The 14,235-nt window shown below is 35.4% G+C and overlaps 2 protein-coding genes across 4 annotated transcripts; one reads left to right on the top strand and one right to left on the bottom strand.

Moving 5' to 3' along the window:
• The first annotated feature begins 626 nt into the window (after positions 1-626).
• Positions 627-5,042, top strand: LOC111020703 (Pentatricopeptide repeat (PPR-like) superfamily protein). Of its 3 annotated transcripts, XM_088127557.1 has the most exons (6): positions 636-2,560; positions 3,345-3,497; positions 3,613-3,684; positions 4,103-4,291; positions 4,566-4,734; positions 4,815-5,042. In XM_088127557.1, exons 1-4 carry the CDS (start codon positions 767-769, stop codon positions 4,211-4,213), a joined length of 2,130 nt encoding a protein of 709 aa, XP_087983683.1. In that variant the 5' UTR covers positions 636-766; the 3' UTR covers positions 4,214-4,291; positions 4,566-4,734; positions 4,815-5,042. The 3 variants fall into 3 exon arrangements, with proteins under 3 accessions (XP_022153135.1, XP_087983683.1, XP_022153134.1); XM_022297442.2 differs by having other exon boundaries at positions 4,566-5,042; XM_022297443.2 differs by lacking the exons at positions 3,345-3,497; positions 3,613-3,684; positions 4,103-4,291; positions 4,566-4,734; positions 4,815-5,042 and adding an exon at positions 3,143-3,338 and having other exon boundaries at positions 627-2,560.
• A 194-nt stretch (positions 5,043-5,236) lies between these two features.
• On the bottom strand, positions 5,237-10,186 carry LOC111020704 (Zn-dependent exopeptidases superfamily protein). The gene is made up of 11 exons (XM_022297444.2): positions 9,660-10,186; positions 9,198-9,255; positions 9,007-9,117; positions 8,617-8,754; positions 8,064-8,133; positions 7,927-7,982; positions 7,559-7,684; positions 6,252-6,391; positions 5,927-5,999; positions 5,766-5,840; positions 5,237-5,651 (listed from the first exon to the last, which is right to left on the bottom strand). The coding sequence occupies exons 1-11, from the start codon at positions 9,815-9,817 to the stop codon at positions 5,337-5,339; spliced, it is 1,320 nt and encodes a 439-aa protein (XP_022153136.1). The 5' UTR covers positions 9,818-10,186; the 3' UTR covers positions 5,237-5,336.
• Between the last annotated feature and the right edge of the window lie 4,049 nt (positions 10,187-14,235).

Raw genomic sequence — 14,235 nt, 5'->3', positions numbered from 1 at the left:
AAACACCTCGCTATAGACCAGTTCGACTGAGTCGGTCGTCCCCCATCAAACTAATAATTAATATAATACAAGTTAAAGTTCACCTGTAACACTATATATTCAAGAGACGGCCATCTGACATGGTGGTGCAACGTCAATTTTTTTAAAAACGGAAGTGTGGTCGTCAAGAGACGATCATCTCTTCAAGAGACGACTACCCGACCCGTCGGTTGATTTTTGGAAAAAGAAAATTGGTTTTCTTATATAAGAACTACTGAATATTATATAATATAAAACAACATTTTTTTTTCCAAACCATCCAAATAGTCGTCCACATTTTCGTTTTAAAAAAAATTGACGTGGCGCCACGTCAGATGGTCGTCTCTTAGGCGGGAAAACATGGTCGACCAAACCCCCGTTTTTTTACAACAACAATATTTTTGGAATAAGTTTCCAAAGTTGCAATTTTTTCCATTTTTCTAATAAATCTGCATTATTTTAAAAATAAGTTTAATTAAAAACAATATTAAAAAAAAATCCCAATATCCATGACCGTTTTTTTCCCCCTAATTTAGGATACGATATTTACAATCCCATGATTATCTAAGGATACGATACGACGACGTTTTAGAGAACTAACTGATACCATGTATTGTCAATCTTTCTCCACCACTTTCCCGGCGGCTGTGATTATTTTGGTGAGGAGCCGCCGCTGCCATAGAAAGTTTGCCGATAAATCCATTAATCTAACTCCAATTCTCTCCTCTGCGCCCAATTATCCGATAACATGCTACTTCTCTCACCGCCGCCACTCTCCGGTCGCTTCCCTGCAACTCAATTCCCTTGTCCGACCATCTTCCTCCACCACCACCACCACCATTTACCCCATCTCTCTCTTCCCTTCATTTCCGCCGCCGCCGCCGCCACCTTGACCTCCTCCCCCTCCGCCGTTACCTGTTACACTTCCTCCGACGCACTTGACCTCGACCACGCCTCGCTTCAGAGTCGCCGCTACGACTTCGCTCCCCTCCTCCACTTCCTTTCCCGTTCTTCCACGTCTGCCACCGCCGGAGCCGTGTCCGATTCCGATTCCGAGGTGGAATTCGACGAGGTAGCTTCTCCAACTTCGCTCGACCCTACGGAGTTCCAGCTTGCGGAGGCGTATAGGGCTGTGCCGGCGCCTCTCTGGCACTCGCTCCTCAAATCTCTCTGCTCTTCTCCCTCTTCGATTGGGCTGGGTTATGCGGTTGTTTCGTGGCTTCAGAAGCATAATTTGTGTTTCTCTTATGAATTGCTTTACTCGATTCTTATTCATGCGCTTGGCCGCTCTGAGAAGCTCTATGAGGCTTTCATTCTCTCCCAGAGACAAACCCTAACCCCCTTAACGTATAATGCTCTGATTGGTGCTTGTGCTCGCAATAATGATTTGGAGAAGGCCCTCAATTTGATGTCTAGGATGCGGCAAGATGGTTACCAATCTGATTTTGTCAACTATAGTTTGATAATTCAGTCGCTTACTCGAACGAATAAGATTGATGTTCCAATCTTGCAGAAGCTCTATGGAGAGATTGAGTCTGATAAAATTGAACTCGATGGGCAGCTCCTTAATGATATCATTTTGGGGTTTGCAAAAGCTGGAGATCCTGACGAAGCTCTGTATTTCTTGTCCATGGTTCAGGCCAGTGGTTTGAACCCCAAAACTTCTACTTTTGTTGCGATAATTTCCGCATTGGGGAATTATGGGCGGACAGAGGAAGCTGAGGCTATCTTTGAGGAAATGAAAGAAGGCGGATTGAGACCGAGGATCAAGGCTTTCAATGCTCTTCTTAAAGGTTATGTTAAAAGGGGTTCTCTGAAAGAAGCAGAATCTATTGTTTCAGAGATGGAAAAGAGTGGATTATCACCGGATGAGCACACATATGGTCTTCTCATTGATGCTTATGCAAATGTGGGCAGATGGGAAAGTGCAAGAAATTTGTTGAAAGAAATGGAAGCTAGAGATGTAAAACCTAACTCCTTCATTTTCAGTAGGGTTTTAGCTAGTTATCGCGACCGGGGAGAATGGCAGAGAACATTTGAAGTTTTGAGGGAAATGAAGAACAGCAACGTCAAACCTGATAGGCATTTTTACAATGTCATGATCGATACTTTTGGGAAGTTCAATTGCCTTGATCATGCCATGGAAACATATGACCGGATGCTTTCTGAGGGGATTGAACCAGACGTCGTTACTTGGAACACACTTATAGATTGTCATTGTAAGCACGGATACCATGAACGGGCTGCAGAGTTGTTCCAAGAAATGCAGGAGCGTGGTTACTTACCTTGTGCCACAACATATAATATTATGATCAATTCATTAGGAGAGCAGGGAAAATGGGATGAGGTAAAAAGCTTGTTAGGGAAGATGCAGAGTCAGGGCTTACTTCCCAATGTTATAACATACACTACCCTTGTCGATATATACGGACAGTCGGGGAGGTTTAATGACGCTATTGAGTGCTTGGAGGCCATGAAGTCTGCTGGGCTGAAACCATCCTCAACTATGTATAATGCTTTAATCAATGCCTTCGCTCAAAGAGTATGTCTTCCTTCCCACATTTCATCTCACAAATTGTTTCGTGTCAATATTATTCTTTGAAAAATTGGTGATGATGTTTACTGTTGAAACTCCAATAAAAAGATATTAACTGTTGTAACATATTGCCATCTTTGTACAATGGATAAGTTATTTGTTCATACTTTTTTTTTTCCATGACTGACTTTGTTTTACAAATGGATGGAAAAATTTAGAAAGAAATTTTATTATTATACACAGTATCATTGCTTGACAACATGATACTCAATGCTAAGTTGAAACAAGTGCTGATGCAAAAATGTTCTGGAATATTATACTATGCCTGTGAGACTTGGTTGTTTTGTTTTGGAGTTGTGCCTCGTATCTTGATAAAAAGATTACCTAGCTACATTAAATTTGTAATCAGAAATTTTTTAGTAAATGGCATAATGAATAAAAATATGTTCCCTTATAAATAGCAATACTCTTTATGTTTTGCAAAAATAACATTGATGTGTTTTCTTAATTAACTCGGCATATGTGCTACTTATTTGTTACTTTTGAAATTTTTTAAAAGGTTGGCTATTCTTTTGAAATTTTTTGTAGTTGGCCCTAGTTAACAGGTTGGAGTAGAAACAAGTTCACCTTTCGATTTGGAGCCATGGTTCGGAGAATATTTACATATAAATCGGTGCATCTGACATGGAACCATGACCAAGATCCATCCCCTAATCGTAGTTGTAATTACAAATTTATGCATCCAACTATAAATTTTAATTTAGTGTTCTTCCATTTTACTATTTGGCAGGGTTTGTCGGAGCAGGCAGTAAATGCATATAGAGTTATGAGATCAGATGGACTAAAGCCCAGTCTCTTGGCTCTTAATTCGTTGATCAACGCATTTGGCGAGGATAGGAGGGATATTGAAGCCTTTTCAGTCTTGCAGTACATGAAGGAAAATGTAAGTGCAGTGTATTTACAATACTAACCTTTGCATTTTTTCCATGCTTAATTTCAAGAATGAGAACAAAGCTTCTCCATTCATCATGCAAACTTATTTGGTCCTACAACTGCAGGATGTGAAGCCTGATGTTGTGACATATACAACACTTATGAAAGCTTTGATTCGTGTCGATAAATTTAACAAGGTAGAACAAATCATGGCTCTGGCTGTTTTTCGTTTTCTGCTTGTGTTCTTTTATACATACATTTTGCCGATCGAGTAAAAATGACCTTAGCATTTTTCATCATATTGGAACCTACTCAATGTCTTCTCCAATTTCTCCATGGTGTTCAAGGGAAATGTTTCGAGATTAAATGTTAAAACTAAAGCTGGACTATTTTTAAGATTGGATGAACTACTGTTGATGATTTAGCTTTTGCTAAAGTTATATCTCGGTTTCAGCATTTCTAATTTGTTACAATACCATACCATCAAATAGAAAATTGTGACAAATTGCTGTATTTATAGCTCCCTGTGCTTGTCTCATATCACAAGGCAACTTCAAAATTCAAATTTCATGTCTTCAAATTTCATGACTCGGAAGTACATTATTTGAGTTTCAGGTTCCAGCTGTATATGAAGAGATGATTTTGTCTGGATGTACTCCTGACGGAAAGGCCAGAGCAATGTTGCGGTCCGCCCTCAGATACATGAAGCGTACACTAAGTATATAGGCTCCTGCCCGCCCGATTGTGTAGCCATGCAACCAGCAGAATTAAATTAGCATAATTTGATCCAACAAATACTCATAGGTACGTTTTCTCAAAAAAGGTGGAAAAAAAAAAAGGTTACTCGTAGGTATGCACGAAGGGGCTTGAGATGTGATGTTTTTGGGAGCTTCATAATGAATTGATATCAAAATCTTTAGTTTTTTTTTTTTTTTTTTTCACTTAATGAATTGGCCAAAATCCACAATTTCTTAGGTATCATATGTGATTTGAATTAATTTTCATAATTTGGTGGTACGCATTGTGTTTTGCAGGGTGATGACTAATGTTTTGTATCTGTCCTTGAATGGTCTTGCAGGAATTGCCAATTCAAGCTGAGTCATATCCTTATGACTTGGAGAAAGGTTCGATCTTACACTGATAAATATGGCATTATACCAGTTAAAGTTAACATTGTCAAAAGTAGAACTTTCAGTGCCCACCATTCCTTCAGCTCCCTTATATCATACGGCTCTCAGAAGCACCAGGCAAATTCCCATCTGTTGATCATTCTTGTATTATTGTTCATACAACATTCATTATTCTTACATCTTACAGTAAAATGCAGAAGAAATTACTGGCCCAAGGACCTCAGTACGTGTGTTCTTCTCTTTCTTTCTTTTTCTGGGGAAGGACATAGTCTCTAAAAAGGATTTCACTATGGTGTTTCAACAGAGGCCATGTTTACTAGCCATTCGTAGGAGTGAGGATTCAAACATCTTACCTTTAGGACAGATGTATAATGTCTTAACCAATTGAGTTATGCTCTAAGTTAGCAATAGTGCTACTTTATTTTTGTCTCGCTGTCTATTTCTATATATAAAACATCTGTTATGCTGTCGTAGAATTACAATTCAAAGTTTAGGTGTTAGGTTGCAATCTCGTGGGAGGGGAGGGAAATGGTGAAGAAAACCATACAAATGGAACTTAGAGGTTTGGTTGCAATCTTGTGCTAGTTGCATTAAGAGAGCTGTTTCAGTAAAACAATCAAACTACAAATATGAGATCATCTGTACTCGTTTAGAATATAAATATGGCAATAAACATGTGGAGTTCCAGAAACTAGACACATCCTTGTGTTGTATCTACCTCAAATGGAAATTGCAGAAACAAGTGGTCTAGTGAACTTGTTTTTAGAAATTCTGGAACAAAACATGAACAACAATAAAATTGACGACAACAAAAATAGCCTAAAATAAGTTCTCATCTCCTGCATCCCTAGTTCAAGAACCTCCCTCTTCTTCCCATATCTGCTACTCCTCTCAATCAAGTAACCTTCAAGATATTCATCAATCGACACTAGCTTGTCTAAGTTGCCCTTCGAATGGAGCTCGGTATCACCAAGGTACTCCGGACCCAGCTTAAAGATTGTGAAAAATGCAGCAGACCAATCGCTGAGAACCCTCTGAAAACAAAGAAAGAAAATTGCATTCAGCTAATAATTTCCATGGTCATCAATTTCTCGAGATAACAGGAAATGTTACTTGATGTAGTAGTCTTCCCCTACTACATTACATACATTGAAGGTTCCGAGATCCGTGGGATTGAACATCTTAAAGCAGTCTTTCGACGAGGCTGCTCCATCTCCGTATATCTGATATACATATGATTAAGAAGCTTATTTTAAGACCTGAACCAAGATTAGCATGAAAGTTACATAGCAGTTCAAGTTTGACAAACCTCAAAAGTGAAAGCCATAGGAACTCGTGCCTTGTCAAACATGAAATCTGTGGCTGTCCCATGTGCCAGATACCTTGAAGCAGAAATTATGCATGCAAAATTCAGACACCCAATTGCATAGAAGAATGGAATTACAAGAGTAGATAAGGGATCCAATTAAAGAACAAAAGGAACAAAAACTTCAAGTCAATAGCCATAAGATTATTGATGGAATCACAATCACATATAAAGGAAAGCCAAGATCTTTTTGTCAACCTGCTATGATATGATAACATACAATAAGAATTGCTATAGAGAAAAAGGGTCACTCAAAAAGTGAACTAACCCAACGGAACCTCCACCCGATCCGATCATGCATCGACTGTGGCAATGGAGATTGTTCAGCTCTTCAAGCACAAGTTTCATTTGTTGTGCAATATCACCATCAGGAGTTGTGTTTTTATGGTCATAAGGCATGAATAGAGCCTAAAACAAGTCGAAATAAAAAACCAGCAAGTTGCATGAAACGTGCATGGAAAAACCTCGGCAATCAGTACAACAGCTCGTCGAATAAAGAAGAGTAGGGAAAGAAAGTCATTAAACACTCGTTTTTAGAAGCGTTCCTTAAAAATGAAAAATGAGGGAAAAAAAAATGAAAACAGTCTCAAACGGGCCCTAAACTAACCGTAACATGATTCTAAATTCTCTTTTTAGTCCTATTATAATTTCCTTTTCAACAAACAGAATCCAGAAATCTGTATCTAGTAGTAACGACAAATTAATAATATAAAAAGTACAATAATAATGATGATATGGTTTATTGTGTTTGTTTGACGGGGAGAAAATTGGTTAAATTATAAATTTGGTCTCCATATTTTAAGTTTGTCTCATACATCTTTGAACTTACTTTCAATTTTATATCTACTTAGAATTTTGAAAAATATCTAATAAAGTCTCTAACTTTCAATTGTATGACTAATAGATCTATGATATTTTCAAAAATATTTAAAATCAATGAACCTATTAGATACAAAATTGAATAAACTTTCAATTTTGTATCTGTGTTTAATGGATCTGTGAATTAAAAAGAGAAAAAAAAAGAAAAAGAATAGGTCAAGGATCTATTAGACATAAAATTGAAAGTTCGGGAATCTATGAGACACAAAATTGAAAGTTCATGAACCTCGTTCGAAGACCTTATTAGACACAATATCAAAAGTTGAAGGATAAACTTAACCATAACCAAGAAAATTTAATGGCAGGCAATCGATTTGCTATGAGGTTATTAAGTCAAGCAATTAGTTTCATTTCCTTAAATTAAGTCAATTGGATAAATATTAATGCTGGTATACCTCCTCATCATCCAAAGCAAAACTGATTACTTTTCAGAAACCTCAAACTAACTACTCTATTCATTTCATGAAACTATTTAGTACAATTTCATGTGTAAACTGAACCAATCAAATTGTCAAGTTGTGATAAAAATATCTCTGTTCACTAAAAATGGCTAATCTGTGTGTCAGTGAAGAAGACATTACAAATCGTATTCATGAAAATTCACTAATCACTATCATCCAGGTTAATAATTAATCCTTTCCTAGTTGTCTTAGCATCTCAGCCTTAGGCAATAATATAAATGACATTAGTTCTTACCTCCATTCCAGAGTGCACATTGACCCATATATGTGGATCAAATGTTAAGGCAAGTTTTCGCATAACTTGAGTTTCTGGTTCACTGAAAGGAGCAAACCCAGGATTTTCCTCATATGGATCATAATCCTGCAATAGGGGAGAAGGAGGACTCAAAAAGTGTGGAACAGAAGAGAGTATTACAGTTATCATTCACAAAAGCCAGAGAGAAATCCATGGAGCCTGAAAAAAAGCCCTGCCAAAGGTTGGTATTCATATTTATCTTTTTGTTTTCGTTTTTGTTTCAAGAAATGAATATGATGCTTCCTATGGGAAGTAATTTCTGGAGATCATCTTTTACAAGTTTCCTAAAATCAAAGATGGATACCAACCTTCTCCTTTTTACCCCAATCGACGCTCCAGTTCCTGTTCAGATCAACACCTCTCCCTAAAGACAAAACTCAGGCATTTCAGTATGACCTTGGAGATCTTGTATGACCTTTAAATGGATTAAATTTAGCTCTGTTACCATTTCTTCTTTCACAAAGATCCCCGGCCTCGACGAGTCTACGTCCATTCAAGTTTTCCATCGGCACCACCTGGCAATATACATATGAGCAAGCACTTTATGCATTCAGAAATATGTGATTTGAGTTTGAAGCACTAATATCATTTCAAACATAGAGCTCTTTCAAGTTTTTATCAGTCTATTAACCAATTAATTTAATGTCCATAAAGCTTACCAAACATTAACTATCTATAAAAATATAAATCTACATGACCCACATTGAAGAACTTAATAAATATGTTCGAGCTTAAGTATGAACACGACTATCGATTATCAAGAAGAACAGCCAAAAGTATCTGCATGATGCAGGGCTGACTGCATAGACTTCATTCCCACCAAAAGTTCATTAATTCGTTAAATTATCTGTGAGTCCCGTGTCTGCAAATTTCCTAAAATTATATAACCAAAACTGTTATACTAAGTACTTTATTTCACTTATCGATGTAAAAAAATGCAGCTTCAACAAAAGAACAAGAAATTTTGGCCAATAAGGTTACTATATTTCCACATATACCTTAATGACAAGATTGGCAAGTGTATTGTTTAAAGACGCTTGATCCATGTGAGGCAAAAACTGTTCTCCACTCAAGAGTAAAAGAATTCTTAGTGCAAGTTCTGTTGTAATGAGCTCCCTTCCATGCTGTCCAAAACTCTGGAAGACAAGGAGGAATCATCTGTCAAGAACACCAGCAGTTGCCAATTTGAGATGATATGTTCACTTAGTTGTTAAATAAAAAAGAAAAATGGAGAGGAAAAGAAAAAGAAAGAAAGAACTGATTTCTAAATTAAGCCCATTTTCATTTAGTCCAATAAGTACACATGCAGAAAGCTTTTGCAACTGAAAACGTGAAGGGAACAAAAACCAGAAAGTTCAAACGAATATGCAATTCAACACAAAACTTACAAGAAGTATCCGAAACTTGGACAAGTCATCAATGTTTTTCCTTCCATGGCAATAAGTAACAACTGGAATCTCTGCAAGATAGCCCTTATTTCCAGACCTCATTGTCTCTATCTGCATAAATATTGAAAGTAAGTAACCAAACCAAAGCATCATATTCATGCCTGAATAAAGGAGAATCAACAACAACATACAGTCAGCTTATCGGGGTGGCGATGGACCACGGTTTGTATCTCCTTCATCAAATCAACACTGCAAGATCCAACCATCCAAGAAATAAGAGAACTTTCATTTAAGAATCCCAATAGGAACATAAAGACAGACGAGAGTTTCAGATGTTGAAAGTATTCAAACCATTCAACAAAGATAAAAGGGCATAAAATAAAAACTCTCCAAAAACTTGGATTGGAAGAGAGAGTCGTATCAGACTCGTTAAAGTAGAGGTGTATAAAAATGGACATCATATCAAATTTTCACTCATTGCACAATTGGGAAAGTTATTTAAGCTATCCACAGATACATACATCTCAAGCCATAATCTAACCACAGGGAATCTGCATCAGTTATATGATTAAATACCCAAATTCCAGCAATAACAGAGCGGGCAAATTTTACAACCTAATTACCAGGAAAAGGGAAATCGGAAAATTACTGACCTAGAATGGTAAAGATCGCGGTCGATTGGAGTTAATCTAATGTTGTTGGGATCAACCTCAGCAGCGACGAGACAACCTTGGAAACATGTGAAGAAGCAGAAGCAGAAGAAGAAGCAGATCCATGGCGAAGGGGGGAGAGAACGGAGTGGGCGACCCATATGGCAGAAACAGGGGAAAGCGGATCGAGGGTGTTGTTTCAGTTCAACAGTGGCTCCATTGTTGCAAGCTTTTGGAAGAATGGAAATGAAATATTGAAATCCAATACCATTACCAGATCAAAAGGGAAAAGGGAAGGAATTTTGTGCACGTTCAACGGTCTCGATTTTGCAGGCTTTACAATTATCATCACCAATTACTTGTAAGAAACTTCTTAGAAAGAATTTTAACAGTTAACTGATTGGCCCACCATCTGCATCTGCTTCAGTCGGACATCAACATGCTTAGAGGAGTTTTTGTTGGATCTCCCGTACGTTTAAGTTGTAAGAAAAATGTTTCAATTGTATTTCAGTCCCCAAATTCTTTATCTTGTTCTGTTCTAATCCATCAATTTTAAGTATTTTCTTGTGGTTCAAATTCTAGTGCAAGAGTTGTTCATTTTTGACCTTGGCTGTAGTTTTTAAAATAATTGAGTTCATATTGATAGTAACTTAATTCTTATAGACCAAAGGTATAATATGCCTAAAAAATTAATAACAATTTTGATATATGAAGAGGTCAATTATAATGTTGGGAAGTTATGAAATAAAATATAATAAAGATGAAAGTTCACGAACTAAAATATAATTTTTTTTTGGTATCTATTAGTGTATGGGTTAGTTTACGCACACCTTGACTAATCTCACGGGATAACTGCCTAACTTTTAATACATCTGGTGTCGGGAAACACATAGGAATTAATTCTTAAGGTAGCTGAACTAAAATATAATTTAAACCTGAACAATTTTTTTTTCTTGTTCTCATTTTTAATTTGTTCCAAAATATAAATAAAAAAATTATTTGATTATACTTGAATTTATAAATATTAGAGTCATGCAATTCATGTTTATTTATTAAAAATAAAGAAACAAAAACAAGAAACACAAACCTTACCAAACGGGTCCTAAGCTTTTTAGCATTTTATCTTTTAATAATTTCAATTACATCATTAAATTTGGTATCAATTTTTAAATATATTTTAAGATAAACATTTTTGGACTTTATCATTAAACAAAAATTTACAAGTTTTCAATCCTCAAAATCAACTCCCAAATGCATATTTTAATAAATAAAAAAGTACAACTATTTATCCTATTAAATAAAAAATCATGTCACACAAAAGAGGGAAAATAACGAGTATTAATCTTGTCCTAACCATCATTAAATGTTTGACAATTAAGACAGATGAATGCAATGACAAAAGATTGTTTTTAAAAATAATGAGTTGTCAAATTTTCAATAGTGATGAAGACAAGATTTAGTTATCACCAATAAGAAATCAAGTATTTTTCACATACTAGTTTAAAATAGGAGTTCCACGTAAAGGAAAAATAAATTTTAGGGTATTATTAGATTAGAAAATGTAAAGAACTAAAATGGTGGGAAATAATTAACATAACCAACTATATGGAGATAGTACACTGACCTTGTCCAAAGGTAAGCTCTATTGGCAAATTTTTAGGATATTGTTGTATCACCTATTATGAGATTTGTGCTTGTATCTTCAGATGAACTTAATACAAAAAATTCATGTCTTTTGCATCTGATCATTGGGGCGAGCTTGCAAACCCCATTTATAGAGGTAAAAAGCTAAATATCTATTGATTTCGAATTTAAAACCTAAAGAAATTAACTAGTTTCTAGTATCCATAAAGGATGATCGTAGTGACAAAGAGAAGGGAGAAGAAAGGGAATAACTTGCTTAGATGGGAGCTTGATTTAAACTCAAAAAAGAACCGATACGACCCACACAATGAACTTTAATAAATTATATAAAGTAAGAAGTGACTAATATATTTTCAAAGCTTAGGCATGAAACCACAACTACTGGTTATGAAGAGTAACCAAATGAAGGGCGGAATTATTCATTGCTATTATTGCTACATAAGAAGGAAGGAATTGTAACACAAGAATCTCAACAAGAGATTTGTAGATTAGTCGCACTGCCAGCCACTCTTAAATTAAGAAAAGAAAAGATACAATTATTGAAATGGGTTCAGAAGATAACGTAGCGACATCTTATAAAATTCGCCGCTAAAGCTACTAATAAACAAGTGAAGTTGGTGAGCCGTATGATGAACAATTATCTCGTGCGTGTGTTTCAGCGAAGTGGTTTCATAAACATGTCGCTAAAAGTTTAAATTTAAGGTAGAATACCCATTTCTTCCTCTTAATCTTATACAATCGTAGGTTCGCAATGGGTTCGCCGTGGGTCATCAACAGCTATCGGGGCCGCTGTCCAGCCGTGCTAGTCGTGCTTTTTTGTCGTGAGTTCGTCATGGGTCATCAACAGTCCACTCGTGCTAATTTTTCCCATTATATGCATATTTTAATTTTCATATTATTATTATCATCGTCATCTTTAAATAAAATAATTGTTTTTTCGTTTGTTAAAAAAAGTCCCATTATATGAATTTTTTTAGTTTTGATATTATTATAAACATCATCAATCTTTAATAAAATAATTATTTTTTTAGTTTATTATTATTATTATATTTATTACTAGTAATAATGATAAGATAAGTAGAGAGTTAAAAATGATCTTATTATTATTATTCATTTAAAAATAAATTAAAATAAATTAAAATAAAATAACAATAATAATAACAATATTATTATTATTATTATTATTATTATTATTATATATAATAAATTATATTTTTGAATGAATAAAAAATTATAGTTAATAATTAATAATTGTTGGCTTTTTAGCCATTTACCTCAAATTAATTTTAATTAATTAATTAATTAATATTTTAATAATAACAAACTTAATTTTGTTTATTGAGAATTTTAGTGTTTGAGTTGTCCACGACGTATAGCTCATAACAACGATTCTAATGACTTTTGATTATCCAAATCGGAGTTCAAACGAAGAAGTTATGTTTGAAACAAGTTGGAAGGAAAAATATCGAGATAATGACGTGGCAGCTGAATCAACCAAGCGAACCAATGAAATGACGACATGTGGCGAGCTGTATTTTTTAAAAAAAAATGAAAATTAAAAGAAAAAGAAAAGAGTTAAGATAAAAAAAGGTTTAAAGAAAAGTTACAGTCGACCCAGCCTAACCCAGCCCAATCATAAATTAGATTGGATATAGATAATTTGTTTTTTAAATGGGGCAATTGCAGGAATGGCTAAAATTAATAACGCGTTTTAAAAAATGTCCAAACCTATGAAATATTGCAATAATGGCTAATTGATTTTTTCCGTTAAATTCTAAAATATTTTGTAGAGAAATATAGCCAGCTTGTAACCAATTAATTAGTATATACGCATAATTTTAGAGATTTAGGATTTTTAACTGATAGCAAAAACAATGGGCCTTCATTTTAGGGAATCAATTCTATCTATGAATGAAATTTAAATAATTAACTTAAAAATCTAATTTAAAATTGATAATCAGAATTTGAAAGTTGATTTAAGAAAAAATTATTAAAAATGTGTTGGATATATTTTGAAATTTACCCCTCTAAAATTCCAAAATAAGGAGATAAAAAAGATTATTACTGATAAAATTTATTTCTCACATTTGACTTGAGTTAGAGAAGTTAGGGTTTTAGGAGTCTTCACCTTCTTCCCACCTTTTGGTCTCACGCAACTTCATGCGCCCCACAGCCATCGTCTTTCTCACGAAGCAGATCCGCAAGCCGCCATCCCGTCACTCACCTTCAAGGCCATCATCTCGTCTTGCTGCTCACCTCACAAAGCAGATCCATGCGCCACTCACCTTCACGCCGTCGTCCACGAACCAAAGCCAGACCCGTTGCCGCCGCACCCAATCGGCACCACCCTCCCTGTTGGCCGCAACACGTTTGATATCTGCTTGATGCACCACGTCCCAAACCAGATCTACTGTCCCGCAGCCCGACCAGATCCGCCCAAGGTCGATACGATCCGCTGACCGCCCTAGACCAGATCCACCTACTGCTGCTTCGATATGTTTCCAATCTGCCACCCAACTTCCATCTTCTAGCAACTGTTTGAGGAAGGTAAGACCCTTTGTTCAGATTTTGCGTATTTTAGGGGTATTTAAAAAGATATTTTGATTTTCCTATGTGTCTTTTGTTTATAACTAGATCTGAGAAGTATATATCTACAACTACAACAGACTTACTATATTTATATAGCTTAAATTCTAAATTGACTCTATAGATATGGTAAAAGTTAGAGGAGGAACATCTCGACAATGATTAAATCTATGGTATAATAGGACGTTCAAAGGAATCGTGCAAAATCAACTTAGAAAGTGAAAAAGATTTATAGATGCAGTAGTTTATATATTTCTTGTTTGTTAACTTTTACAGTAATATTTACAAATTAGATTCACTGAGCTAACTGTACTCGTATATTTCAGGAAAAGGAAAGGGTCTCAAGATA

This window comes from Momordica charantia, assembly GCF_013281855.1.
Source record: "Momordica charantia cultivar OHB3-1 chromosome 8 unlocalized genomic scaffold, Mcharantia_2.0 BLBB01000008.1, whole genome shotgun sequence".
Classification (NCBI taxonomy): domain Eukaryota; kingdom Viridiplantae; phylum Streptophyta; class Magnoliopsida; order Cucurbitales; family Cucurbitaceae; genus Momordica; species Momordica charantia.
Note: the sequence above shows the minus strand (reverse complement) of the source record. Positions and strands in the feature narration are given on the sequence as shown.

Coding starts and splice junctions, on each gene's coding strand:
- LOC111020703 (XM_088127557.1), top strand. CDS start 767: ATGCTACTTCTCTCACCGCCGCCACTCTCCGGTCGCTTCCCTGCAACT. Junction 2,561..3,344: donor TCAATGCCTTCGCTCAAAGA/GTATGTCTTCCT, acceptor ACTATTTGGCAG/GGTTTGTCGGAGCAGGCAGT. Junction 3,498..3,612: donor TGCAGTACATGAAGGAAAAT/GTAAGTGCAGTG, acceptor CTACAACTGCAG/GATGTGAAGCCTGATGTTGT.
- LOC111020704 (XM_022297444.2), bottom strand. CDS start 9,817: ATGGGTCGCCCACTCCGTTCTCTCCCCCCTTCGCCATGGATCTGCTTC. Junction 6,392..7,558: donor ATGTGCACTCTGGAATGGAG/GTAAGAACTAAT, acceptor GACTTGTTTTAG/GCTCTATTCATGCCTTATGA. Junction 5,841..5,926: donor CTATGGCTTTCACTTTTGAG/GTTTGTCAAACT, acceptor TATGTATATCAG/ATATACGGAGATGGAGCAGC.